Here is a 27,265-nt window from a genome sequence, read left to right as displayed (position 1 = left end):
TCGAGACGCGTTCGAGACTTAACTCTGTTTACTTGTCAACGATGGAACGCGACGTACGCGTCGGTAGTCAGGGACGCGTTCAAACGATTGCGACTCTACGAGCTAATTATAGTCTCTCGGTTCGGAGGCACACGGCGAACTCGCTCACTCGCGCGCGCGCGCGCGCGTACCAGGTACACGTTTCTCGCGTAAAGAAACAAATGAAATATATATATAGGAGAACGTTCACGGAGAACTCTTTCGTACCTCTTGGCGAAACGCGGTGGAAGAACACTCGTCTTCGATTCTCTCGATTCGTCATCGGACGAATTCGTACGAATTCGTAGGAAGATCGGTCTCGGTCGCTTTCCTACGTCTTGTACGCTCGAGAACCGACGCGTACGGATCGTTCCGCATCCGTTGGAATCCAGAACCGGGGGAACGGATTCGTTCGCGGTTCTTGGAGAAGAGAGACGCGCGAGATCGTTTACTCGTAAACGCGCGAACGCCGCGTTTACGTTCTCGCGTTCGATCGTGCACGGATTACGAAATCTCTGCGGGATCCATCGTCATCCTATATATTTTGTTACGTATGTATGTACAAAGTGACGTTGACGAAACGCGTTCACGGAATCGCACAGGCGTCGCGACGCGCGGAATTAATTGTCGGTTCGCCCGAACCTGGACGATCAGCGGGGCGTCGCGTATTTATATACATATATAGGGAGAGAGAAAGAGAGAGAGAGAGAGAGATCGACCCTCTGCTCGCTAATTGCATTGTATGTACATATAACGGGGTGTAACATAATACGTGGAAGCAATAAAGTAAGTTCGTATAAACGCATATGTTCGTCTTCGACTTGTTTCCGTTACCGCGGAAGCGAGTTTCGCGTTTCGGAATCACTTCCGGATATACCAATCGCGGTCGAGCCTCGACGGTTGCGCAGGAACACCGGTTCTTAAAGTTCGTACAAGGTTCGAAGACGCGTGCAATTATCGAGGTAACCGACCTAGCGAAAAGGTAAGCCCTACTAACGCGATACACCAGCACCTGTGGTCCGTGATACACGTACGTGTGTATATATATATATATATACATATATATATTTTTATAAGATGTATATATGTATATATATAAATCTTATGTAAACGGATATATTAATAATAATATCGAGTGTACTGTGAAATATTATTATTAATATATTACCATGCCAAAATATAAACAAAGCCGAAGGGTCTATTTACTATTGCGTCTACTGATTTTTCACTTCCGGACAAAGGGTTTCGTGCTCCATAGAAATATTTGTATCATACAATATACATAACGAATGTACAGTGTCAAGGATTAGTCACGGCAAATAGTCGATCCGCCACGGGATCCTCGCTAAAATACGCCGCAGAATTAAACATCGTTGCCGCCGTAGAATTTACAGCTGTCGTCTGGAAAGAAAATATTCTCATTATTACTCTCCGTTTGCGACATGTATATATACATATATATATGTATATGTGTATGTGTACATATATATATATATATATAAATATAATATTTATATAAATATAATATTGTATATATGTAAATATAATATTTATATATATATATATATATATATATATATATATATATATGTTAATAAATATTATACATATATATATATATATATATATAAGTATAAATTCATCCATTAAGTCTAACGCTCGTCGTATAAGGTCTAACGAGAAAGAAAAATGGTAGAAAGAAAACAAGGGAACTACGCTGGATCGATGCATAGTGGCGAACGGGACGTTTCACAGATTTCTTTCTTTCGTATTTCTTTTTTTTTCCCCTTTTCCCTTTTCCCTTTTCCCTTTACGCGCGGACGCAACAAAGCGAAACGATAAACACGCAAAACGCATCGGTCCTGGTAAACGGAAATAAGCGTCGAACAGTGTATAGTTGGCGTAAGAGATACGATCAACTCCCTGGTCCGTGCACGATTCGACGATCGCGGGTAAACGCTGGTTGTTATCGTCGATTTTCACCAAACCTCTTACCCCGGGCCATTGCTCCGAATTTTCGAGCTCGGTTCGAACGACGAGTTCGATGTATCTCTTGCACCGATTATACGTTTCTTCCTTACTACGTCCTGCGTTGGCCGACGTTCACCAGCACTGGGCTGCAATAGGTCATCGTAACAGTTACAACTAAAGCGAGCGTACGAACGTAAGGTGTAAATCACGAGAACGTAAAAACGATAAAAGAAACGATATCAAAGCTGCCGTAGCATCCTCGTAACCGTTAGGCTCCTGCTAGAATGCGAGACATTGATTCACCTCGGACGAGTTCGCGCGGTGTGAAGGGTTCACCGCCGTTCCAACGTCCTGCGGTTCCTCTTTATGCGGTAAATGCTCTACATCGTGTTGCTGCAACGTCGAGACTTGTTGATGATGCTGTTGCCTCCATTCTTCGTACTCGACCAGGGTGACGTGCTCTTGCTCGTTGCTCTGGACGATCTTCGACACTCGTTCGAGATCCTCTTCGTTCGTTCCCGGTCCTAGTTTCCGTTCCGGGGACTCGATGCTCGCGATATCGATCCGTTGGCAAATGTCGAACACCAGTTGCGCGGCCGGTTGCACCGCGACTGGACTCGAAACGCTCGGTGGCTGCTGATTCACCAACGTGATCACCTGTTGCGATTCTTTGCTCTCGAACGACAACGGGGACGCCAGGGACGCCGAGATCGACACGGAACTGTTCGTTGGGCTGGAATTCGGTGTACAGGTCGTCGGTACGGGCTTCGTCTCCTTCTCCTGACACGAGGATTCTTCCGTTTGAACGACCGACGGACTCTCTGGCTGCGGAGCTATCGATCCGGGGAACGACGGTTGTTGTTGCTCCACCAGGCTGATCACTTGCGTGGCTTGTTGTTGTTGCGAGGGCGGCGGTGGCGGAGGCGGTTCGGGGAACAGTTCGGCCTTCAAGTTTGGCAAGAAAGCATCGATGGTCCTCCAGGTGGGTGCCCACAGGTTCGAATCCGGTGCCAACACGTTCGCGGAGGACATCACGAGCAACATGTTCTTCAACGACTCCGGTATAGCTTCCAAGAGAAGCTCGCTGTTGTCCGCGTGCATGTAGGTACGGAGCAAGTCCAGAACGGTGAGCCAGAGTGGCAAGAATCCTGGAAGACTGAGCAGAGGATTCAAATGATGAAGAAATACTTTCGACAACAGCATCGCTGCTCTGACTCTGGTTTCGTCCACGCCGATGGTATCGTTCGCGGCTATCGGTCCCAACAGTTGCGCCAGAAGAGGGAACAGCACCTGCTCCAAACACTGAGACCAGTCCACCGCCGACAACTGAGCCAGATCGTAGGCGAGCAACGTGCTCTGGAGATACGTTATGGCCGTGGTACGAACTTGCCTGCGTGAGTCGCAACACAGCCTCGCTATACCCTGCAACAGAGGTCTCCATGCCTGCGGCCACAACGAGACACCCTCCATCGCGTTACCTTCTTCCGCCCACCATTGAAACACCTGAGCGATTCTGGTGTGCAGAGTGTGCATCAAATCCAACAGCTGAATGGGAGCCTGTTGGTAAGCGGCGGTTTCCTCGGACGCGATGTGTACCCTGTTCCTCTTTCCCGTGCATTGGAGAACCGCCTCGGCGAATGTCCTCACGCAACGAATGCACAACTCGAAATTGAACGGGGTAACGTGGGCCACGTCTCTGACCAGAAACGTCAAGCTCTCGCAACACTTGGCGAACGCGGCTGGATCGTGCGATTGCAGATCTCGATCCAGAATTATCGTGTCCGCGGCAACCGGTAACGGTGCTTCCGTTCCCGTGGAAGACGTGAGCACCCATTCCGGTACAGGACTGATCGGTCTAGGATCCAGCACCGAGGTTCTCGAATTGGTGGCCTCGTCCAGAACCGTGTTCGACTGTTTCGGTGACAACGCCCCAGCACCGGCACACTCCAGCAGACTGAACACCACTCTCCAGTCGTCCGTGCTGTGTATATTGGCCGCACCGGTTTTCAACAGTTCGAACAAACCGTAGGCGATTTGACGCGCGAGGGGCGCTGTGGTCGCAGACGGTAGATGAGTCAAGGGTAACAGAGGAAGCAGAACTGTCCATGCGCATTCCTCGCCCCGTAGCAATCGAATCGCTAGCCTTAACATTCCAACGGCGACCCTTTCGAGAAGGTACGGGTGATTTTCACGCGCGGCTGTTGTCAACAGTCCGTCCAAATGCGCCTGTACTATCGGCCAAATGCACGACACCCTATCGCGGTTTTGAATGGTTACGTCCAACAGCTGCTCCAACAGAAACACCGACACGTCCTCGTCGTTCGGGTTCGTGAACACCAGAGCACCGATCAGAGACCGTAGCGACTCCACTTGCAAGAACTTGCTTTCCTCGATGATGTGCTTGAGGTAACAGTTGGCGACAAAGTCGGTGGCTTTTTTCCTCGCAGTTGCCTCCGCGGGATGAGAGGTGCGCGAGGTGTCCAGAGCTATGTAGGAATACAAACTGGACAGTATTCCTTGGTCGACCGGTGGTGGTTTCGGCGTGGCTGGTTCCCGTAGCAAAGATACCTTCCCCGATGGATCTATGAAATCTTTTCCCTCGGTGAGACTCTTTGGTAGAAGTCTTGCCTTGTACAATAGTTGCAGACAGTCGACGATGTTTTTCCACGAGGCTCGTATCGCGTTCCCGTGCATGTGAGTGATTTTGAATAGAGCGCGCGCGGCTAACTGACACTTGCCGCTACCGCCGAGATTCAGAACCACTTGCTCGGGTTCAACGCCGATCGCTAGTCCCGTGAATTTGCATAAACTGACTACCAGCGTGTCCAAGTCACTGCTCATACCGTAATAGGCGCAAATTGTGGCGCAACTGAAACGCGAAAAAAACATTATACCGTTACGATCGTTCAATGGGATTGTTTGGTTTTAGGTACGACGAAACGTAACAAACCGTATGAATGTTTCGGCGACACGGCGTTGCAAAGACCTATCGGGCGCTTTGTCGTATGCTCTGCAAAGCGCACTGATGATGGGAGCCCATGCCTGCTCGGCCAATTCCCTGTCCACGAACTCGCCAGCGTTTCCGATCTTGAAATAAGAGGTCTCGGGTCTGGCACCTCTGCGCAACAATACTTTCCACAAGTAATTGTCTTTCACTAAACCAGTTTGTTCGGCTGGCATTACGATTTCCTCGCTCCTAATAACGATATCGTTCGATCAGTTGTGAAATCGAAAGTCGAAATTATCGAGGAATGGCAAATAATAATTGTAATTACTTAATGGAGGAATAAATTTCGTCGAGCATTTCTTGATCGAAATCAGCACCGCCGTTAACCTTCTTTAAATTCCTTTTAAACTCATCCGCGGTCATTGGATTGTTCTGTCGTTTTACGTTGTAATTGTGTTGATCAACGTTTAACATGATTACAGCATACGCCAAGGTAAAGGCTGCATCCGCTGAAGCGAACGGCTTGCCGTTACTATCCTGGGAAGACAAAAGACGATCTTTACGTTTATTCCCGTTGAATCATCGTACTATATAAATTGTCGCTGAGACGGAATTGTAGCAAACTCACGTGCCAATGTTCCGCAAACTTTTCGAGCAACAAAGAGATCAGTGGCGCTTCGCCAGGAAGCCTGAAAGATTCTAGATAAAGTCGTAAAGCCTGATCGATCCGGGTGTTCTTTAAATTGAAACTATGAACGAAACAATTCAGGACATTTTTATTCTCCTTTTTGCTGATGTACTCTCCAATGGCTTTTTTGTCCAGCCCTGGATTCTCCTTTAAAAGTTTCGCTACTTTCATTGGATCAGGATTACCCAGATTACCACCCAAAAGACCATGTTCCATAAGCTTAGCGATTCCTTCTCGTGGATTCTCGTTAAATTTTTCCGTTCCAAGCACCAACCACTAAATTTAAAAGTAAACCATATAATTGTTACACTCTTTACGCTATTTAAAAAAAGAAACGTACCCGCTTGTTTGCCTTTATAGCGAGCAATTCTTCTCGCGTCGGAAGATTTGGCGAAGCACTATGTCGCGAAGGTTTGCATAATTCTTTGTAACCTCTGCACCTGATTTCCATTCCAGAAATCAACATAATTATGGCGTCCAAAGAAATATATTGCATACTGTACATATTGCCCATTAATGTGTAAGCGTTCTAGCAACAAAATTGTATTCAAGGCAAAATTGGAGTTCAATGAAATAATTGTATTATACTTCGAAAAAAAGTATACCTTCGACAGAAGCTTCATTAATTCTTTGTACAAATTAGTAGAGTACAAGCCGCAATCGTAATTTAAATACAGTTCTGCAGGTAATCCGGGTATTCGCCATAATCTTACAATGGCCTCTAAAATTGACAAAAGTAAAGTTTGCATGCCAATTGAATATTTGCGTGTAATTGAATAGTATTTTACTTCGCAAAGAACTCATACCGAGCGCTAATTCTCGTTGATCGTACGATATCCTATTCGAATCTGAATTTACTATTTCCATCAATTTCGATATGTAATGTTCCATTTGGTATTTTAAGTGTTCCCTTTGCGATTCAAATAATAAAAACGATACTTGCAAGTCTGCTGCAAGAATCGATAACCGATCTGTGCCAAGAAGCTAAGAAATATCACTACAATTATTATACATTTTTTTCAGATAAATTTCAGAAAGACAAACATTTTATTAATACCGTTCTCTTACCAAGATAAGATTTCTACAAAGATCATCTTTCACGAGCGCGAGCAATGACGGAAAATTGGAAAGAGCATCGGCAGCAATTTCTAAAGCTACTTGTAATAAACTGAGCCCAAGATGCGTCATAACTTCGTTGTTTTGTTTGTCAAGAGGGCTACATAAAGATACAAGGAATCGAAACAATTCGCGGGCACACAAAGCACCGTACGGTGCTAATTGTTGGAGCGGCATGAATCGGACTCCCTGAGAATTGACGTACTCTTCGACTTGCTCAGATTCTTTAACATTAGACGTCTTGTGCACACTGCTTGAGCTTTCATCTAACGACAAATCTTCAACGCTTCCGGTTGGCGATGTTATTAAATCTATACTTTTTTCATCGCCAACAGATTGATTTTCTAGAAAATAATAAAAACGATAAAATCGTTAGATTTATTTAAAATGCAATTGTCGTAATAATTAAAGTACCTTGCTTAACCGAAAGTGCTTCCTTGGTTTGATTCTTTTCATCCGTTTCTTCCGTTTCGATACTTTTATTGTTCTCCTGTGGAACTTGTTCTTTTTCTATAGAGACATTTGTACTTTTTTCCGTTTCATCGTTACTTTCTTTACATTCGGTTGTATCTGTTATATCTGTTATATCTTCTATTTTCTTTTTTACCTCGGAATCATCTTCCTGTTTGGTAGTTTCACTTTTCTCGTTTAGATCCTTCTTATTATTATCTTTAGTATCGTTCTTTTTCTCTTCTGTTTTTTCAACGGTTCCCTGATCCAAGGAACCCTGCATATCCACTATATTTCCTCCAGGAGCAACTGGCGTTGTTGCCAAATGTTCTGTTTTACCCCTATCAACGGAACTTAAAAGTGGAATTTCAGGATCGCCTATGTCGTCTAGATTTGGTTCCGGCTTCTGTTTGAAATGACTCTTATTTCTTCTGTTTTTACTACGAGTGTTTTCCATATTGCTTGTTCTCATTTTCTGTAATAATAGACAATGTATTAAAAGAACCGGTATAATTAATAAATCGAATAACTTACTTTCATATTTAATAAAACTCTCGTGTCGTCCACAAACTGTGGTAAACGAGTGAAGAGATGTTGGACCATATCTCTTAAACAATGCTCGGCTGTTCTTCTCAATAATTCTGTAAAAAAATATATGTTATTAATATGAAAACCAAATTTGGATACACTCGACATTCTTACCGCTAAGACGTGTTTCGAAACATATCCTGAAACAACTAAGCATAATTTCACAAATGCTTTCGTTTGAAAGGTAATTTCCAGCCGGTGATAACATGAGGGCTCTCAAAACTTGAAGTATTCTCATTAAAACAACTCCGTCTCCCGATGCGTCAGTTCCAACAAATCTTGCATGCGTGACAGCATCCGCAATAGCCTCTACACATTGTGCTATTACGGGGTGATCGTGATCTAGAGTAATTGTACCATTGTTGTATAGTGCCCTCGATATACTATTAACTTTTAGAATGGAATGCGTACCAATAAGACCATAAGATATCATTTTATTAACCACAGACAATGCGAGACTGGTAACAGGTCCAGTTGTTTCTTCGGATCTTATGATTTCTAGAAACGGAGCAAGAAACACTCCTGGTTCTAGTTGAGACAAATCTTTTGCTTCGTTCAATGCTTCGTTCAAGGTGGCTAAACCTTTCATGAGAGTGTCCTGATCGTCCTCCTTAAAAATATAGTAAACAGTGCAATCAACGTCAAATTTAAAAAATGCATAACAGTACAAATACAAAACAATCACGTAAAATAACATTGTCAACTTCCTGAGACGTTACCATACTGTTTCTTACAGCCTGTTTGATCTAACAACGATCAAAATAAATCCACGTGATATCGATACATAAACGTAATTTTAGAAGTTGTCACGAACGTGACAGTTTCTTTCCTTCTTAGTAATCAAAACAAGCGTCCCATCGTAAAAAAAAAGGTGATTGACAGCGCGTTCTAACCTGATGTGAGTGTGAAGACCATCGTGCACCTCGTCTCATAGCCGTCACCAAAAGGCAAATTTCGCCCTCGATGACGTACAAACCACCTCTCGGACAGGCCATTTTCGCGATCCTGCTCATCTTCCTAACGATACTCGTTCTTACACCATTTTTACTTCAAAGAAACCTTACAAACAGTTCGATAATCCGTAACGTCAAGTGTCAAGAGAACACTTCCAACGCGATAGTCACCGACTTGTCGATTTAAGGAGACGTTCAACCACATTCAACATGCAGACCCCAGATTCGACGTTGCGAGCACAAAAAGTCACAACGAATTTTCCCCACTACCACACATACTAATGCGTGAACCGCGTGACGTGAGCTCGGTACTTCGGATAATTTCGGGGAGCCGAGGAAAAAGTCGAATACATGATTTGCTTGCCTTTTAATAAAATAATTAATTTGTAGTTTTTCAAAGAATTTGTGCAAGTTTGTATGCAGCAATTCATCATATTTGCTAGTCATTTTATGTTACCACATATAATAAGAATTAAATATTAGAAAATACTGATATTCTCGTTTCGCCCTAACGTTAAGGCAGTTAAAGATAGTCATTAGATGCTTACGCCACGACGTTGCTACAATTACACCACAGACTACACATAGAACACGGTACTATGCAGAAAACGTTGCAATACACCATCGAGCGCCACTCGTGATTCATGCAAGTAGTTGAAAATGAGTTTACTCTAGTGGAAATGTCCAGTCCTGACTATTCCAAACTAGAAAGTCGAGATCTTTCTAAAAATATTGTTAACATATACGTGAAATACTTTTTCTCATTTCGCAATTCATTACATTATCAGTGCTTCAATTCTACAGTGGTGAGTATTACTATTTAAAAAGAAATACATTGAATTTTTGGTATACCATAAATGTTCAATACGTTAGTATTCATACAAATCAATATTCGTTCAATTTTTAAAGAAATAGTTTTATATAAGTAAAATATGGTAAAAGTAACGAATATGAAATTCATATTTAAATATCTCACCTCAACAACAGATTTTCTTCATGCTTTGCAACAGTGTTTTGTTTGATTACCAACTTCAAAAACGATAAATGACATCTGAAAACCTATCGAATATATTTTCTTTTTTCAAAAGAAAATTTGAAATTAACATGTGTAAAATCTTATCGATTTTTATTAACAACATGACTAATATAATTCTTGAAACTAATCCAGACTATGTAGGGTGGGAGAAAGATTATGAGAAAGGTGATAAAGTTTTATAGTCGTTAATTTTACAAAAAAGTAACAAATTCGTATTAAATTTTACGTTTAAAATAGTCATTATACTATTGCACTAATCATTTCTTTACCCAATACTATGGGTTCAGTTTTTAGAACAAAGGAAAAAGTCATGAAGGTGACGAAAGATGATGTCAACATGCTTATAGCATCAGATGCAGTAGTCATATTCTCTAAAACAAGGTGTCCGTACTGTAAAATGGCTAAGGAGGTATTATTGATTTCTTTGTATATAATTATTACATTTTGTTTAATCTGATATTGTTTTAGGCATTCGATAAATTAAAATGTAAATATAAAACCATTGAATTGGACGAGAGGGATGACGGAGACGAAATCCAAACTATATTGGGAGAAATGACAGGCGCAAGAACAGTACCCAGAGTTTTTATACAAAAGTCATGTATAGGAGGTGGCACACAAGTGAAATCACTTTACGATAGCGGAGAATTACAAAAAATGATACACAAGTTGTAGTATGTAATTCTACATTATGAAAATTATTTGATGCAATAAAAATAGTTAAGTGTATAGACAAGAATTGTTTCAATTATTTGCCTATAATGCTTAGCTAATAATCAGTAATTTTAGAAGCTAAGAAAATTATCATTGAACGAGCTAAAATCTATCGGGTCATTTAATAAATAAATTTAAGAGTAGAATAGTAATTGAAATTGTTTATGAATTCATATTTATCGAATGAGACTTTGTCTAAAGAAAATTTTACACAGTATGTGTAGTAAGATTTAAGAGGTATAATTCTGTTTGGAGTTCTATAATAAAACAATCTGATTGCTGTTGCAATCATTTTAGTTCGTATAAAATTTTGTTTCAGAATAAAAAATAAAAAATTATAAACAGTTTAAAACAAACAATCGTTCAATAGTTTAACCTGAAACCCGAACATTTTTTCAAGGGTTGAAGAACTGCAAGAAATATACAATAGAGTTATGAAAACTAATGATCATTATATTAATTGATTAATAAACACAATGTTTGATTTGTAGTTTATTAAAATTATATGCAACAATGATATTACTTATGGAACGATATGTATATACCGTGTGACGAAAGAGAATCGCGTGTAACTATTATTTCGTCGTTCGTCACCAAGAGCCCACGATCGTGTATACCTATGTGAGTCGATTCACCTAAAAATATCCACAGACCGGTGGATCAGTGTGTCAGTAGTGCATTGACAACGCATGAAAATGGATTTTTCTCAATATCGAAAGATCCTAGTCTACATTTTGACATTCGCAGCCTACACATGGTCTGGTTACGAAGCTGGTTTACTAACGAACTTAAAGGATGCTGTATTGTCGGCTGAATCGATTTTCCATGATTTATTTGAAAATGTAATCACGGTAGCAAAGAAGATTAAAGACATACACGAAGTATTAGACGCAGCAGTGGAAGAAAATTGCGTTTTCCAATGCCCAGGAGGTACATACGTATTTAACCTATTATCGTTATCATAGTTTTTAACTTTCGTTATCGCCAGCGTTAAAGCCACTCCACAATTCATCTGAAATCGCACTACTATTGGTCAGAATCTTTACTACACGTATAACGTAACGCAAGTCGTTCGGTTTATCAATTTCAATCGACTGTTTTGAAGCTAAAATAAAGCGTTACGTAATTATAATTTACTCAACCAACAATATTAAATACTTTGTGCTACTAAAAAAATTGTGATATAAGAAAGGAAACCTTTTTATAGAGAGTGACAAACTATAGCTGACGTATACGTTTCTCTGACGTGGTTCAAGCTAATTGATCATTATTTTTGGTTCGGTATGGCGCGAATATCTTCTGATTTCAGGTATCACGCCGAAACCTGATTGGAATCATAAACCGCAAAGTAATGGTTGCGGTTCTTTAGGAATAGAGGTGTGAAAATTTTCTAAACTAATTACGTTTACGCATGTTCGAGAGAATTGATAAAAAGGATGCATCGATTGATTTAATGGTTTCAGATAAATCAAGAGTACCTGCCGTTAGCGGAAATGACCAAATGCTGCGACGCGCATGACATTTGCTACGATACTTGTAACTCAATGAAGGAGAAGTGTGATTTGGAATTTAAAGGTTGTTTGTATAGATTCTGCGATGGGTATCAATCATCTGCGATTATAAACACGTGCAAAGGTGCCGCAAAAATGCTTTTCACGGGTACAACTACTTTAGGATGTAAGAGTTATATGGATGCGCAAAAGGAAGCCTGTTATTGTGGCGACAAATGGAATAAGAACAAGAAACCTAAAAGAGCCGCCCAAGCTGGTGGAGAGTTATAAAATTGTACGAATTTCTAATTTAAGTAACGGTCGAGTGAAGCGTGTCACACTTTGTTTACGAATCTCCAACGATCAAGTACACAATTTTATATTGTAATTTTACTGACAATAAACACGCGATAAATTTGAAACATGCCGGTTTTAATAACATCTTGTACTTGACAAATAAAAATATAATTTCACCATCCGGTGGAATTCGTCCAATATTTTCCTATCCTACGTGAATTGTCTCGCAATTGGAAATTTTTGTTTTCTTTTTTGTTTTTCCCAGGAAACAAGGGAAGGTAGACAATGTTATTTTGACCACGGTTCAAGGAATATTTTCGAAAAATTGTTAAGTAACGCAGAGTGCACGATAGGGATTTGCTAGGCAATACGAAAAGGGCTCGGTAAGGGATGGGAAATACGGGATCCACAGAATCATCCAAACTGAAAAAAGAGCGGAAGAAGAAAGGCGGCGACGGGTAAGACAATTTCTGGTTTATTCGATCCATCCTGATGGTATTCCTTGTCAGTGGGTCAATTTAAATTAATTTTGTTTTGGACAGTTGGGTCCGATAGGTCGACTACAAAGTGAAAATTAGCCTTTATAATTAGCCAGACCTCGCGTCGTCTCACCGAATCGTTAAAGATAATACATAAAAACGTATTTTGCATTTTTTCATTTTGGGTAGCGTAGATGACCGTCACGAAAAGAACAAGAGGGTTGCCAACACTTCTGACAACCACCCCATCGAAAAAGATACAACGAAGTTTCGATGTACGAATCCCTTCATCATCTTCTTTCTACGCTTACGTAGCAAAAAACCTAAGGAACACGTAACCATAATCGCACGAGCAGCCGGAAAACTCTGGACTCAAATGTCTCCGGTCCAAAGAAAGAAGTACGTAGATCTGGCGAACGCTGAGAAGAAGAGACGACAAACGAAAAGGAAACGAAAGTCGAGGTGATTGTCGCGTTAGAAGTATCCTCGTTCCTTCACTTCCACTTACAATAGGCAATTTTTACTTAGAAAAAGAAGATAGCGGATTGACGAAGAAACTAAACAAAATCGAACGAGTGATAGATTCGTCCCGTTAACCTTGTCTGGAATGCATCTAGTATCGTCCTCAGGCTATTCGTGCAAAGCATCTATAGAAAGCCCATATTTTTGATTTCTTTTTATTTGTTAGTAGTTTTTTTTTTTAGATCTATGTACAATAAATATTGGTGTATTTTTACACTATTAATGATCTTTCTTATCCGTTTAAAGAGTTACGCTAAAAACCAGGCAGTAAATCTCTGCCTCTCGCACAATTCTTATCGTCGTCTCGTCTCTGAAAAAATTGAATTCGTAACGTACCATAAATATATTATTATTATTTCGTTCGTGACCGTTCCGCGAAGCGTCGCCGACACGAGGGAGGGAAATTACAATTCAAAGTACACGAACGAGCACCATTTTTTATAAATTTCCCCACAGACAGGTCGAAGGGAAGCGCACGAGACTTTCTCGTTTTTTTCTCTTCACGATTCGATACAAAAAATAATTTTAGCATAAATTTTCGCGACGCTCCGTGGAAGAGCTCCGTGTTACGCAGTCATAACCCTTCTCGAAACTAGTGTGTGTGTGTGTATGTGTGTGTGTCCCTTTTCGCTCAAAGTACTGGTTATAATAAAAACATTACATACAATAGGGAGTAACCAACGAATGCGCGTATGTACGAGTGTCTGTTTGTGTCGTTTGTGTGCATGTAACGTGGCATTTGAATCGAGTAAATTAACTGTATGTATATCGGGGATTGGGTATGATAATGATAATAATAGTAATTATAATATTAATAATCATAGAAATAATAATATTAATAATGATAATAGTACTCATAGAAATAATAATAATAATAATGATGATCACGATAAAGGTGATATCGCGTTAAGGGATGGTTGGGTGGTTGGGTGGTTGTGATAACGAGGAACGCGGTGTCGATGTTGATGATAAATGATGAATAACGGTCAACGGACAACGAACGCGTTGACGGTGATTCCGATTTCACGATCGTAATAATTAATTCGTAATAATACAATTCGAATGATCGTAGCGGTAAGTATTTTATGATACAGTAAAGTACAGCGTGCCTCGAAGAAAACGTAAACAACAACGTTCAACAATCGATAATATCAAACAGAATATTCTTTGTAAGTATTTATATATGTATATATATATTTATATGTATATATAATATATATATACTATTATACACAAAACGTAACACTGTTGCGATTTCAGGAGGGAATGCCCTACTAAAAAATAGGTATTCGCTTTGTCGATCGTGGATTCAAAAGGGGAAGGAAAAAAGTGTATATATATATATATACGTGTGTGCATGGTGCAGGGGCGCGCGTACGCGTTTGTTTACATATATATATATATATACACATATATAAACACGTTGCGTACACGCGCGCATACACACATTATATATCTTTTCACCTTGATCGATCGACAGATCAACGCTCAAGGTACATAATAGTAATCATTTTATAAATGCACAAGTTACGGACCCATGCTTCGCAATTTACTATTCGATACCGCGATTGTATCCCATACATATACATATATTCACAAGTTAAGAATCCTTTTAATACGAGCTCTTCGGTTCTTAGAACGCAAGCGCATCCATCGATCGCGTGTGGTTCGAAGGGAGTGTGTTCAAGTCTCGGGGGGTTGTTTTTCTTTTTTTTTTTTAACTATTTCTAAAAAGAATGCGTCATTACGTTTTGATAGAGTGTGCGAGACAGAGAAAACGTGCTCTAGACTCAACGGCGGTAACGTACCTACGAACGATACGTGAATTGTTTGGATAGAAAGATCAAAATGTCTACCGCAGCACTTCGAAAGATGGACGAGCGTGGAAGCGAATGCAAGGGAGTAACGAGTCCTACGGTCGGGACAAAATCGAGAGGACCGCAGGTTTCACCTGCCTTCGAAACGAGAAACAGAGCTGCGATCTGGCCAAACTGTACACGATGGAGATAGCTTCTGTCCAATTGGTTCTCGAGTGGTCGATTGATTTTGTCGCGGCCGTAGCAGCGGCAGCCTCTCGGAGCTGCCCATTGCGTTGCTGGAGATCGTATCGAAGAGAGCGTTAACTTGTTCGACAAAGTGTGATCGTTGCTAAATCGACGAGCCACGAAGTGTCCCCGTACATCTTACGCGGTTTCGTCGTTGCGGGTAAGAGGAGACTGTGCGTTTAGATCAGTGGGGCTAGCGTGGCCTCATCGAGCTGTTCAGGGGCTGCATAAGGCCTCCGTTAATGTAACCGTGATACGTTGTGTACACTGCCGCTGGATTCTGCTGATGCGGATCCTGAGGATACGGCGCAGGTACGTTCACCACTCCCACCGGGAGCTGGCTGGCTTGGTTCATAAAGCCACCGAGTTGCGCCGCTTGATTCATGTAACCGGTGCCAGGCTGTGCTACCCGGTAGCCGTACTGGGCCATGAGATTCGTGTTCAACGCCACGTTGGGACTGACTCTGCTAGCGGCGCTCTGCATCTGGGGACAGGTACTTCCAGGATCGAGAGTTTGCCTATAGAGACTTTCACTTGGATACGGTTGGGTGAGCGACGCCATGTTCGCGTTCGCCGATGACCTCGAGATCGATCTACTGGATGGTCCGGTGGTACCCGGTGGCGGTACCGTGTTGACGTTGTAGTAATTCTTCGAGTAACTGAGAGGTACTTGAGGCGGTGTTGGCAACTGTCTCGAGGTTTGCGGTGGCGTCATAGTGTGCGGGATAGGAGGCGGTGGAGTCAGATTCATCGCTGGCGGTGGAGTAGGCGGTATCATTTCCAAGCCGTTGGTCAATTGTTGCAATTTCGCTAGGCTGCAGGAGTTGGTGGTCTGGTGGTTACCGGACGCCGACAACGAAGGAGCGGGCGTGTGCGAGTGCGGAGGCATCGCGCTCGTTTGAATGTAAAAGTTTGTCGCGGTGGTGCACGGTGTCGGTGCACCGGATCTGCTGCTTCGGTGCTGAATCACGTACGTGTTCTGGGCGGGAAAAGTCTGCGAGGCGACGGCCATGTAGTTCCCTTGCGAAATAACGGCCATGTTGTGCGAATGAGCGGTGTGCGTATGAGAATGCGGATGGGGTACGGGCGGTACGCTCATCGACGAGGACTGTTGATACTGTGGCGGTACGTGCGCGGTATGCGCCACCGTTGTGTGACTCGTGTGCGAGGTCGTGTGTTGAGAAGAGGTTTGGGTGTGCGGTGTGGGTGGCGTAGTTCGATGGGATCTACTGCTCTGTTGAGCCGACCTCGACTTGTGAGTGGTTTGCGAACCGTTGGTTCTCTTATTACTATGAGATTGCGTTTGCGACTGTTGCTGCTGTTGTTGCGGATGCGTTGAATGCTGTTGCTGCTGAGACTGTTGCTGCTGCGGTTGAGACTGACTATGCGTCATACTTTGGCTCTGCGTTTGCTGGGCCAGAGACAACTGTATCGGTTGCGGCGTGTGAGACTGAGGCAAAGGTTGCGGACTCTGCGTCGGTATACTCTGCGGCGTGTGAGACTGCGGAAGAGGCTGCGGGGTGTGGGACTGAGGCAACGGTTGCGGTGTGTGACTTTGGGGGAGAGGTTGGGGGCTTTGCGTCGGTATGCTCTGAGGAGTGTGCGACTGCGGTGTCCTGGGCTGCTGAAGGGGTTGCGGCGTATGTGGCTGATGCATCGGATGAATACTGACGTGCGCCGGTGGAGTATGCTGAGGCATGGAACAGTCAGCGTACTGAACTTGCGGCGATATATTTACAGCCACGGAAGTAGCCGAGGTTGGTATCTGCATGGAAACCGATATCGGAGCGGTGACCGTGGTTGGCATCGACGGTAGAGCGCTGGGTGGCCTCTCGACGCTGTTCTGGGACGCGAGATCGCTAGCGATCGAGGTAGGTGACTCCAGTCCCAATTGACTGACGTCCAAGTCGCACTGACCGTAATGCAACGAGTGCACCGAATTCGTGGTAGAGTCGGGCGTGTAAACACCCATAGACGGTAAGTCCGGTTGCGAGGGCGGTGTTCGTTTCACCGAACCGGGATTGTCCAAGTGTGGCGTCGTTTTACCACTCTCGGGCGAGTTTTGCTTCATCTCTTCCGCCTGAGTTTGAAGGTGTATGGTTTCCTGTTGTTCTATGATGGGCACGGCTTTCTCTTGCGGGGTGAGCGGTCCGGTTTCGGGCGACGCGATATTCGAAACAACGGACGATTCTTTCTTTTCCGTGGGAGTCGCGGGAGAAGCTTCTATCTTTGGCGGTGTCAACTCCTCCTTCGAATCCTTGAGCGTTAATCTCTCGGAAATGGTCTCTTCCTTAGGGCTATCTTTATCCTGAGTAATGGCTTCTAACTTTTCGTTTTCTTCCTCCTTAGGTGAAGAAACTTCAGGTACCAATTTCGACGTTTCCGGACTACAAATCGCTTGTTCAGTCTCTGAGTCTTTATCACATTCCTTCGAAACTTCGTTCTGTTCCTCCACGACCTGCGGTTTCGACTCAACTTTCTGCGAGAGAAGTTTATCGTCGGGTTCCGCTTCTGGTTCCTGATCTTGCGCGTCCTCCGTCGTCTTTTCGGTTTGCTCGTTCGTATTGCTTTCCGGGTTGCCGGGACACTGTGCCACGGATTTTGGTCTCGGTGCAGGTACTTCTTCCTCTCCTTCGTCTTCGTCTCCACCTTCGTACTCGCCTGGACTCGCGGACGCGGTTTCCGTTTCCGGTGGAACGGTCGGTCCGTTGTCTTCGACGATTTCGCTTTTACTCGTTTCGACGTTGTCCTCCTTGGATGCAGAAGGTAACTCCGGAACGGGTGACTGCTTACGTTCGGGAGAATCGGGCTTCTCCGTATCGGGTGACGGAGACAAGGAAGGAGGAGGTATCACAGGACTTTCGGCTCTACCCTTCGTAGGACTTTCCGGTTTCAATTGAGGCATCTTGAGAGCTTCCTTCTCGGCTTTCGCTCTTCCTCGCCTCGACATCGGTGAGGTCTTGACGTCCTTCGTTTCTTCTTTTCCGTTACACTGGCCGTCTTCCGTCGCTTTCCTCTCCTTGGCTTGTTTCGCCTGCAAGTACTTGGTCTGACGATTGGTCACCTTCAGCAGGATGTCGTCCACTTTGCATTGTTTCTTCGCCGGTTTGTGTACCGTCGTCGACGGAGTCGACGTTACTTTCGGCGACGTCTTCTCCGTCTCCGCCGTGTTATCCTTGTCCTTCGAAGAATCCTTATCCTTCGCTTTCTCCTTCTCCTTCGGTTTCTCCTTATCTTTCTCCTTCTCCTTCTCCCTCAACGATTCCCGAGTCCTCTTCCTCGAACTAACTTCTGTCTTCTCCTCCTTTTCCTCAACTTCAGTCTTTTCGGAATGTTTTCGTTTTCGCAGAGGAGTCGCTACCGCCTCGACTAGGGGAGTCTTCGGTGTTCTGATCCTTCGTCTCGAGATCGTCGACACCGTCGTTACGGCCGTCGTTTTCGCCGAATTCATCGAATTCGAGTTTTTTGACGTGGTCACGGACCGGGAGTTCCTCGGCGTCGTCGGAACATTTTTCACTTCGACTTCCATCGGTTCCTTGGGGGTTTCGGATACAACGGTGGTTCGAGTCTCCTTCTCGGGCTCCTTGGATTCCTTCGCTTCTTTCGACTCTTTCGTTTCTTTCGTCGTTTTCGATTCCTTCGTTTCCTTCGTATCTTTCGTCTCGTTGGAAACGTCCTTTTGCACGACAGATTTCTGCGGGCTCTTCTGTTTCAACGGCAACGACCTCCTCTGGCCCAATCTTCTCCCCCTGTGCTTCTTCTTGATTTTCACTTTCTGAATCTTCTCAACGATCGTAGGTACTTGCTTGGGTTCCACCACGGGAGAACACTCGGAGCCGGTGTCGCCGCTCTCCTCCGGACTCTGATACGGATTCGGTATCTGCGTGAGCAGCGGAATCCATCTGAGACAATCGGGATCCAACGTGATACGGGAACTCTTTCGTACTTTCGCCATATGAGCGTCTACCTTGGCCCAATCGACTACCACAGCCACTTTGGAGTTCCCCTCGCCGGGTAAATGGACCGATCTGATGAATCCCAACAGCTGCATCGCGGTCGCGATATCGTGAGCCGACACGCCGGTCTCCTTCGTTATATCTCCCAGTTTGATCTCCGTGGACTCTCTATGGGCGTCGAGGTACTCGAGCACGACGCTTTTCCAAAACGAGTGATACGACACGCGGCCAAGATCGGAGAGAGGTTTCTCCGGTGTACCGGGAATTCCCTCCACCTTGGACAAAAGGTAACTGAACTCGATGAGAAACCTTCCGAATCCTTGCCTCTGATACTGCGGGAGGGTCATGATACACGACACGTTGTATCTCTGGGCGGGGCAATGCTTCTCTTTGCTGAAGTAACCGACCAGATGGCAACCGAACTTGTCGTTCTTGGTCACCGCGTAAAACAGAAACGGTTCCACGTCGTAGTACAAAGTCTTATGATCCAAAAACAATTTCGCTAGTAGACATAAATTCTGACAGTAAATCTTGTTCACGTTGCCGTCGATCTGAAACGTAAAGACCAACGATTAAACGGTCGGATCGACGAACGATCGTCGAGAATGAATCGTTGCTGAACGAACCTCAAAAACGGACAGTCCGTTACACCTATAGATTTCAGTAGCCGGCGGATGCCTCCACTGGCACTTGTCCATGTGTCTGTCGAGCACTGCCCGACTCTTTGTGTACTTGAGACAAAATTCGCAGAAGAACAGTTTTGGTAATCTTGCGTACTCCTGGGGAAACGGGCTCGAATACCAAGTTTCCACTTCGTATCGGCCGAAAACTATGGCCGCTGGGTTCCTCGATCCGTTTCCCGAGGCATTGTTGCTAGGACTCGTGGACACGGTTTCCTCGTCGTCCCCGTTGGTCACGGTCAACCGTGCCGCTCTGTCCCGAGCGTCCTTAAACAGATCGACATCCTTTTGCGTGACACCCGGTGGCAAGGTCTGCGGCAGAATCGGTTCCTCTGTAAGCAAAATTGAGACCTATTGGCTTTCGTTGTGCTCGTGTGAGATACTTGCGACAAATAGAACGATGGAAGTAGAGTTCACTGATCTCTATCGGAAAGGTGTTCGATATTCGTCTTCTATCTGGCAAACGTTCGTAAAGTCAACGTACGATACGCGGGTGAACCGCGACGCGGTTGCACCGTTCGATAGCAGACTCCTGGAATTTAATTGGACGCGACACCGAGTAGAGGATAAAACAACGGTTCGTGCTAAAGGAATCGTTTAACCGCCGATACGAACGAAATAGTGAAACATAGTAACGTAACTCGAGGTAAATATCGGGCTGTGATATTAGTACACATCGATGGGTAATAAGTGAAAAGAAAAAAAAAACTGTCGACCACAAAAGCGAATATTACTTTAGTTGCCAAGCGTGATATTAACCAGTGCACTGACAACAACCTCGAGTAAGTAGAGAGTTTTGCGGTAACGAACGAATAGCTGTTAATATTGTGAGTAGTATCCAAAGCAAAGCTGTGGGCAGGTTTTTTTTTTTTCGTGGGATGTGTTGGCAGAGTATCACAGTTGGCTCTTCGATGGCAAAAGGGCATTCTTTTTACGGTGGAGGGCGGCGAGTTATACAACAGTGCCTGCTAAACGTCAGCAGCAGCAGGTAGCCTCCAGTGTGACTAATACGAGGCGGCTGAGTGCGATATGCCACCCAGTGCCGCATTTCTTCGTCCTGGAAAACTGACCAGTATGGTTACTTTGCATTTTACGTGGGAATAGGATCAAGGGACGAGCGAGTTGGACAATCTCCGTTGAAGCTTCGCACGACGCATCGACGATACTAACGTACGTATGCTTCGAATAAAGAATAAGTTTCTCAATAGTTTCAGTCGTTCTACTCTGTTAACGGTACACCGATCTTGAAGTTTTCGTGTCGTACGAACGCGGTACGAGTCACGTTCGCGGTTAATACGAAATTTGTTCACAGCGGTGAGTTTCATCCAAACTTGTTCGCGAGTACCTTCACGACCATGGAAACGACAAATCAAACGAACAAAAGTGTGCAAAACGTTACGCGTACACCGTGAGCGGTAACCGAGAACCGATCGTTGCGTCACGAATAGCGCGCGATCGGTACACCTCGATCGGTAGAGTGCGCGTTACCGATCTCGTTTTACCGATTATCGGTTGCCTCGCGGCGTTTCACGCGTATCCGTGACGTACCGACAAGTTTTCTACCGCCGTGTGTCCACAGTCGGGTGCATTTGTAGTAGGCATGCACTAATTACATACCCTATAAATATGCGGCATGGATTAAAGGAAAGTAAGTGTGCCAGAGCCAAGTTATAACATCATTAGTAACATGCAATAACCACGTAAATTTTTTTAAAATGTAAAACGTATGGAAATTACATCCGTTAACGGATCGACTCGAAAAGCGAAAACCGCGTTAATTTTTGTCAACGCTGTCGAAACATCCACCGTTATATCTTTCCATCGGTTTTACACCATGTATAATCGCTAAACATCCTATCAAGGAACCTGATTGTTCTTCGTACAACGGTACAACGATCCAGCGATTCAACGATTTAACAATAACATCGTAACAGATAGGTATCTCGAATTTAGCGACGACTACTTTATTTCTTTATTTCTTTTTCTTTTTCATTTTTCAGTAGAGAACAATCACGTTCATCTTGGAAAAGAAGTTACGTGTCAGACGCACATGTACACACACATCATATACCACACCACACCGCCAACACATCCACGTGGTGGTGAGCGAGGATTAGATTAGAGGGAATTCTTCTTTGCGACTTGGGTGCATCATCGAGGTTAGGGACTCGTGAACGGGTCGGGGATAGACTCTTACCCTTCCTGGTGGAGCAGGGTGTCGCGCGGGGTGTCGTGGTGGTGTTGGTGGTGGTGGCGCTAGTACAGGCTCGTGGATTGGACTTTAGGCTAGGATTTGATTTCACGGAATCGGAACACAGGCCGGACTTCGAAACAGCGGGCACAGGGTGGCGTGTCTGATTCGCTTCCGTGAGCGTGTTTCTCTTTCGCGAATAGTGATCGTGCCTCGATGAGGACGGCGACAACGCGTCGGTCGCGGCGCATTTCACCAGCGACGTATCGTCCTTCATCAGTTTCCTCCTTTCGTGTTCGTGCCTTTTACTGTTCACTGCGGTCTTCACCAAGTTCGACGGTGTCATTTTCAACAACTTCTCGTTCAACGAGCCGACGAACAAACTTTCATCGGAGGGGGTGAAGATCCCAGGCCTGGGTACTCGCGGCACGTCGTCCGGCGACTCTGTTTTCTTCCTCTCTTTCGATTTCCCGGTAAGGGGCGAGCTGTCCCTTTTGTTACTTTGTACCACCGCTCTCGAGAGCTTGCTCGCTTTGCTCGTCTCGTCCGCGTTAGGCCGTTTTCTTCGATCCGGGGCGTAATTCGGTGCCGGCGCCCCGGATCTCGCTCTGCTATTGGTAGGTACTGAAAAAAAATGGCTCAAACCATCGAACAGGCCCTTCAATTGACCCGCGCCGGGTTTGACTTTGTTGTCCATGTTGGTGAAACCACCACCGGCCGCTATACCGGCACGTTCGTTCTTTTGTTTCTTCTTGCTGTCCAAGCTCGCGTTCGCGGCCGGTTGTATGTGCAGCCCGAAGGTCGGTGTTCCACCAACGTCGAGCTTGGGCAACGGAGCACCGAAGGTGTTGTTAATGTTACTAAAAAATGGCGATTCGACGTTAAGCTTGGCGGCGGCCGCAGCGAATCCCCAAGGTTTATCCTCGCTGAGATCGCAGGAGAACGGAACCCTTGGTTTCGGGGACTCGACCGCGCGTCCCTCCTGACCCTCCTCGGAGGAGGACGAGTCGCTTGACTCGCTCGAGCTGTTGCCCTCCTCCTCCTCCTCGTCGTCGTCGTCGTCCTCGTCGTCGTCGTCGTCGTCGTCATCGTCGCTAGAATCACTGGCGTCCGACGAATCGCTATCGGAGGCGTCGCTGCTGCTGCTGCTACTGCTGCTGCTAGATACTAACGGCACCCTTTTACCGGGCACGGGCGACGACTTCTTCTGGTTCGCGTTACCCCGAGTCAACCTAGGACTAACGTTCTGCGAGGATTTAGACTTATCACCGCCCCCCACCCGCTTCAGCTTATTATGTTCCGCGTTAAATGCGCTCAGCCTAAAGAACTTTTGCTTCTCTTTGGAGATCCGGTCGTTCTTTTCTTCGAGTAGCCTACCCTGGCCTGCGAGTGGGGCGGGGGGTTGTGGTAAAGGAGAGGAAATTAAAGGTGGTTGACGAGGGGAGACAACACCCGCATTACCGTCCGAGCTGCTGTCCACCTGTGCCACTCCCGTACCGCTTTTCTTGCCCGGAGTTGCAATCGTCAAGCTCTTTCTGGATACCGTCGATCTGGAACATCGAAGGTGAGCATCGTCGATTAAACTTTCTCGTTGGAGAATCGCAATCGAAAAACCCTTCCTTCCACTTTAGCCTTACGCAACAGTGAAACTGACTTTTTTTATTTATTTATTTACTTATTAATTTTTTCTCGATTTTAATCCGCGTTAGAGAATCGGAGCGGTCTCTTTAACGTCGATCGGAGAATGCGTTTTCGAGCGAAGCTCGTACGTGTCCCAAAGAGTTGCGTGAGACGTGCGGACCGCAAAGGGCAAAAGAAACGTTCGGTCTTTATACAAGCGTATCTCTCTCTCCTTACTTTCTATTTTCGCGTAACTTGCTAAGTCTCTTCCTTGCGCTGGTCGGCGTGTCGTCGAGGGAGCCCGCGTCCTGCGTTTTGCTCTTTTTCCCGTCGTCCTTGGACACCGGTGTATGCGCTGTTTGACAATGTCGACACCTCCAGGGTGCTTTGTTCTTTTTGTCGAGCGCGGGATCCAAACAGGTGGGATGGTAACACTTCACGCAGCCGGCGCATTTCACCAGATAGTTCTGGGATTCCCGTTCCAACTGGCATCCAGCACACGTCGGCGAGCAATCGTCGCAGGACCACGTTATACCCCTGTCCACAAGGATAGAGAGTTCCGGCGGTGCGCACGAGTTGTGGAGCGCGGCCCCGCACACGCTACACCTGCTCAGTTTCTCTGTGGCGGTGCGCTTCGTGTTGTTGTTGTTTCCGGCTAACGTCGCGCCGAGACACTCTCTGCATATCGGTAGAGGAGCTGGCAGCTGCGACAGATAAAACCAACCAACGCGTCAACGCTTTGTCCAACATTGAATTAACATTATTTAGTCGATTCACGAGATACCAGCTCGTTACCGATCTCCGTCACCGTTTCCCCGCACGGTGAAGAGTACCGTTTCTATCGCACGGATAATTAAATATATATGTATATACACACACGTATGTAGCCGTCCACGATTGATCATCATCGACGCGACCTGTTGTCTCTTTCGCGCGATACTCCGGACGACAATAATCGAACGATCGTCGATACTCCGATAATATCGCCGTGCGATCGGTAAAGGACCTCGCGAAACCGGCAAAGATCGAAAAGTCGATAGAGCGGCAGTCCGGGTGAAATTGTTGGCCATACGGTTACCACGTTATTGTTGTTGGGAAAGCTGTTATTACAGGTCGATCGGGCCATTCTTTATCGCCAGATACAACGGCGGAGCCTTCACGGTGAGTGCGTAAATTTGTATGTATTCGCGGGACCTTGCATTACGCGCGATGCATATGAAAGACGACCGACTGCGTATCGTAAAACATAATTATTCATTCCGGTAATAATGCAGGCTAGGTTTAGTATATCTCCGCATCAACGAGGGTGCATCTTATTAAAACCGTGCCCGCCACCAGCCTCGGAGACACGCTTGCCCGATACCGAGCACACGCGCGAAAGAACGAAACCATTCCTACTGTAGGAACAACTTTCGAAATTGTGAAACAAATAAAAACGCGTCCAGATAACTATCTAAGCGTCTAGGTTCCCGTCTACTCGCGACGTTCACCGAGAAAACGCGATTACGAATACGCGAGCGTAATCTCGCTACTCGTATCGGGCCCGATATTTTCACTCGTCACTTTCCTCGGTAACGATATCACCAGCCACGTTCCTTCTGTGTGCGATGCGTGGCATCGACGAACGCCACGAACGCGCCGAGCCAACGCGAGACGCGCGTCCTCTTCTCGTTCAAAGCTAACGCTTTTTTTAAAGATCGTAACCGTTTCGAGCGACTCGAGAGAGTTGGCGTTCTCGTGGTTGAAACGCGTCGACCGGTATAACGCGATCGGTTAAGCGGCTACGATCTCCCCGTACTCCTCTTCTCGACACGCGTATCGCGTGTGGGAACGTGGCTTTACAAACTCTTCCAAACTGTTCGAAACGCGGGGTCGTTGAACAAGCGCTTACGTTGCAACGGAAATCTTATCGTCGTTATGCAATCCTGCGTGCAACCTACAAAACCGATACACCGTGCGAGCGTAATTATTCCATTCTAAGAAAGGAATCGTTGGCTCGCCGGTTCGGTTGAGAACGGGCGAAGAACCCGATCCCGATTGAATTCCGTTTACACGGATGTACAACTTCGCGACGTATACGCGACCACTGCGATCGTTTTCATGCCCGGGTCAATTGTCACGGAGTGACATTTTCATTGGGTTTCGAGCGGCCGTAGAAAGCAGCACGGAGAGGAATTTCTTCGAACGGAACACACGTGATCAGTCTCCATTCCTCGGACCAACGACCTGTTGCTCGACGACGAGGTACGACCAATCGTCGAGTAACTGTTACGCGATTGGGCGATCCGCTGAACCGCGTCTTTACGCGTGACGTTTCTCTCAATGCGCCGCGGTACCTTCCCTTTCGAGCCTCGGCTGCTTTAATGTCATAGCCCGCGCCTACGGAAAATCCCCTCACACCCACTGATTCATCTCTCTCCTGGTAATCGTTTTCCTGGTATTTTCGATCGACCGAAAACGTATACAATTCTTTTCGTAAATATTGAATATTTGGTAACGGTAAATATTCGCCGATCGGTTCGGAAAAGTTCCTTTTTTTTTAACGAGACCGGGAATGGATCCGGAATAATTCTTAGTACCGATCGATGATACGCGTAATATCTGAAAATATGGTAACATTTGCCGATCAATCGTATCATCGATTTCGGCGCGTCCCGTACGATAGATTCGATTTTGCGTAAATTCGACGTTTCGAGATCATATTTTGATCGTTCCCCGACATCTGTTCGTCGTTTGATCAAATTCGTTGCTTTCCGCGAGTAATTTTCTATTCGCGAGCCGTACGCAAAATGGAGATCCGACACTCCGTCATTATCCAACGGTCGATCGATCGGAATGAACAGAGTGTAATACAGAGAAAGGGTTAACGAAAAAGCGCGGGAAACGGAGCGGCGGACAGTAGGTAGCGACGCGATGCGGTGAAACCGTGAACCAGCTGGGAGACAGAGAAAGAGAATTAGCAGAATCGCGTCGACGCGACCGTTCTATAACTTTCCGCGCTCTCTGCGGCCTGACACGCATAAAACGCGGTCGTCAGGAACGCGGAGGCATTTGGTGGGGGGAAACGAGCGAGAGCAAAGAGGGAGGGAGCGCGACAGAGACGGAAAGAGAAGTTGGAGTGATTCCGTGCGCGCGGAGGATCAATAAGAGAAGCGATATACAAACGAGTCGCCGGAAGTTGGCCGAGATAGCACATCGTCCTGAGCCTCTCCCCTCTGTTCAGCCGCCCCTCCTGCCCGCCCACCCCTTCTAAACTTCTTGAGGCGTGGGCACACGGCGTGACTCGCCAGCCGCACGAAGAAAGGACCGTAACAAGCGCGTAATATTTTCCTCGTTGATCGCGCGAACCACGAACCACGCGCGATACTCGACCGACCAGCTCGCTTGCCCGACTCGCTACAGCTTTTGTACAATATGATGTCATCGGACGTGCAAAATTTCAATACAAACGCATCGCGAATCGAACCACTTCCGGCCCGAATCCTACAAAATACCCGATAAACG

At 45.5% G+C, this 27,265-nt stretch overlaps 5 protein-coding genes across 11 annotated transcripts in view; 3 read left to right on the top strand and 2 right to left on the bottom strand.

Moving 5' to 3' along the window:
• Positions 1-541: 541 nt before the first annotated feature.
• Garz (Sec7 domain-containing protein garz) lies at positions 542-8,942 on the bottom strand. 2 transcript variants are annotated; one of them, XM_076305527.1, is made up of 15 exons: positions 8,672-8,942; positions 8,190-8,388; positions 7,893-8,120; positions 7,725-7,831; positions 7,155-7,665; positions 6,693-7,084; positions 6,431-6,608; positions 6,230-6,345; positions 5,965-6,153; positions 5,565-5,900; positions 5,265-5,473; positions 4,940-5,185; positions 2,293-4,858; positions 2,014-2,135; positions 542-1,419 (listed from the first exon to the last, which is right to left on the bottom strand). In XM_076305527.1, the coding sequence occupies exons 1-15, from the start codon at positions 8,789-8,791 to the stop codon at positions 1,407-1,409; spliced, it is 5,532 nt and encodes a 1,843-aa protein (XP_076161642.1). In that variant the 5' UTR covers positions 8,792-8,942; the 3' UTR covers positions 542-1,406. The 2 variants fall into 2 exon arrangements, with proteins under 2 accessions (XP_076161642.1, XP_076161643.1); XM_076305528.1 differs by lacking the exon at positions 2,014-2,135.
• A 391-nt stretch (positions 8,943-9,333) lies between these two features.
• On the top strand, positions 9,334-10,496 carry LOC143143816 (uncharacterized). 2 transcript variants are annotated; one of them, XM_076305534.1, is made up of 3 exons: positions 9,334-9,537; positions 10,055-10,176; positions 10,236-10,496. In XM_076305534.1, exons 2-3 carry the CDS (start codon positions 10,078-10,080, stop codon positions 10,440-10,442), a joined length of 306 nt encoding a protein of 101 aa, XP_076161649.1. In that variant the 5' UTR covers positions 9,334-9,537; positions 10,055-10,077; the 3' UTR covers positions 10,443-10,496. The 2 variants fall into 2 exon arrangements, with proteins under 2 accessions (XP_076161649.1, XP_076161648.1); XM_076305533.1 differs by lacking the exon at positions 9,334-9,537 and having other exon boundaries at positions 10,045-10,176.
• Positions 10,497-11,063: 567 nt separating this feature from the next.
• On the top strand, positions 11,064-12,393 carry Gxivspla2 (phospholipase A2 group XII). The gene is made up of 3 exons (XM_076304191.1): positions 11,064-11,411; positions 11,791-11,858; positions 11,945-12,393. The coding sequence occupies exons 1-3, from the start codon at positions 11,171-11,173 to the stop codon at positions 12,260-12,262; spliced, it is 627 nt and encodes a 208-aa protein (XP_076160306.1). The 5' UTR covers positions 11,064-11,170; the 3' UTR covers positions 12,263-12,393.
• A 110-nt stretch (positions 12,394-12,503) lies between these two features.
• Positions 12,504-13,543, top strand: LOC143143186 (uncharacterized). Of its 3 annotated transcripts, none has more exons than XM_076304194.1 (3): positions 12,504-12,726; positions 12,937-13,209; positions 13,276-13,543. In XM_076304194.1, exons 1-3 carry the CDS (start codon positions 12,659-12,661, stop codon positions 13,286-13,288), a joined length of 354 nt encoding a protein of 117 aa, XP_076160309.1. In that variant the 5' UTR covers positions 12,504-12,658; the 3' UTR covers positions 13,289-13,543. The 3 variants fall into 3 exon arrangements, with proteins under 3 accessions (XP_076160309.1, XP_076160307.1, XP_076160310.1); XM_076304192.1 differs by having other exon boundaries at positions 13,261-13,543; XM_076304195.1 differs by having other exon boundaries at positions 12,937-13,543.
• Positions 13,409-27,265, bottom strand: part of Enok (histone acetyltransferase enoki mushroom) — a 25,065-nt gene continuing 11,208 nt past the window's right edge. For 2 of the 3 annotated variants that reach the window (XM_076304172.1, XM_076304173.1), the window contains exons 3-6: positions 23,999-24,465; positions 22,148-23,691; positions 19,897-20,282; positions 13,409-19,821 (exon numbers count right to left, since the gene is read on the bottom strand). In XM_076304172.1, coding sequence (XP_076160287.1) covers positions 15,508-19,821; positions 19,897-20,282; positions 22,148-23,691; positions 23,999-24,465 — 6,711 coding nt within the window. In that variant the 3' untranslated portion in view covers positions 13,409-15,507. The remainder of the gene's footprint in view (positions 19,822-19,896; positions 20,283-22,147; positions 23,692-23,998; positions 24,466-27,265) is intronic. The other variant, XM_076304174.1, reaches the window with a different exon arrangement.

The sequence above is a fragment of the Ptiloglossa arizonensis genome, chromosome 2 (genome assembly GCF_051014685.1).
Source record: "Ptiloglossa arizonensis isolate GNS036 chromosome 2, iyPtiAriz1_principal, whole genome shotgun sequence".
Classification (NCBI taxonomy): Eukaryota; Metazoa; Arthropoda; class Insecta; order Hymenoptera; family Colletidae; genus Ptiloglossa; species Ptiloglossa arizonensis.
The sequence above is the reverse complement of the archived record's forward strand: the minus strand, read 5'-3'. Positions and strand labels throughout refer to the sequence as shown.

Coding starts and splice junctions, on each gene's coding strand:
- Garz (XM_076305527.1), bottom strand. CDS start 8,791: ATGAGCAGGATCGCGAAAATGGCCTGTCCGAGAGGTGGTTTGTACGTC. Junction 8,389..8,671: donor GGTCTTCACACTCACATCAG/GTTAGAACGCGC, acceptor TATATTTTTAAG/GAGGACGATCAGGACACTCT. Junction 2,136..2,292: donor ACCGCGCGAACTCGTCCGAG/GTGAATCAATGT, acceptor GACCTATTGCAG/CCCAGTGCTGGTGAACGTCG.
- LOC143143816 (XM_076305533.1), top strand. CDS start 10,045: ATGGGTTCAGTTTTTAGAACAAAGGAAAAAGTCATGAAGGTGACGAAA. Junction 10,177..10,235: donor ACTGTAAAATGGCTAAGGAG/GTATTATTGATT, acceptor ATATTGTTTTAG/GCATTCGATAAATTAAAATG.
- Gxivspla2 (XM_076304191.1), top strand. CDS start 11,171: ATGAAAATGGATTTTTCTCAATATCGAAAGATCCTAGTCTACATTTTG. Junction 11,412..11,790: donor CGTTTTCCAATGCCCAGGAG/GTACATACGTAT, acceptor TTCTGATTTCAG/GTATCACGCCGAAACCTGAT. Junction 11,859..11,944: donor GCGGTTCTTTAGGAATAGAG/GTGTGAAAATTT, acceptor TAATGGTTTCAG/ATAAATCAAGAGTACCTGCC.
- LOC143143186 (XM_076304192.1), top strand. CDS start 12,659: ATGGGAAATACGGGATCCACAGAATCATCCAAACTGAAAAAAGAGCGG. Junction 12,727..12,936: donor AAGAAGAAAGGCGGCGACGG/GTAAGACAATTT, acceptor CATTTTGGGTAG/CGTAGATGACCGTCACGAAA. Junction 13,210..13,260: donor AAAAGGAAACGAAAGTCGAG/GTGATTGTCGCG, acceptor CACTTACAATAG/GCAATTTTTACTTAGAAAAA.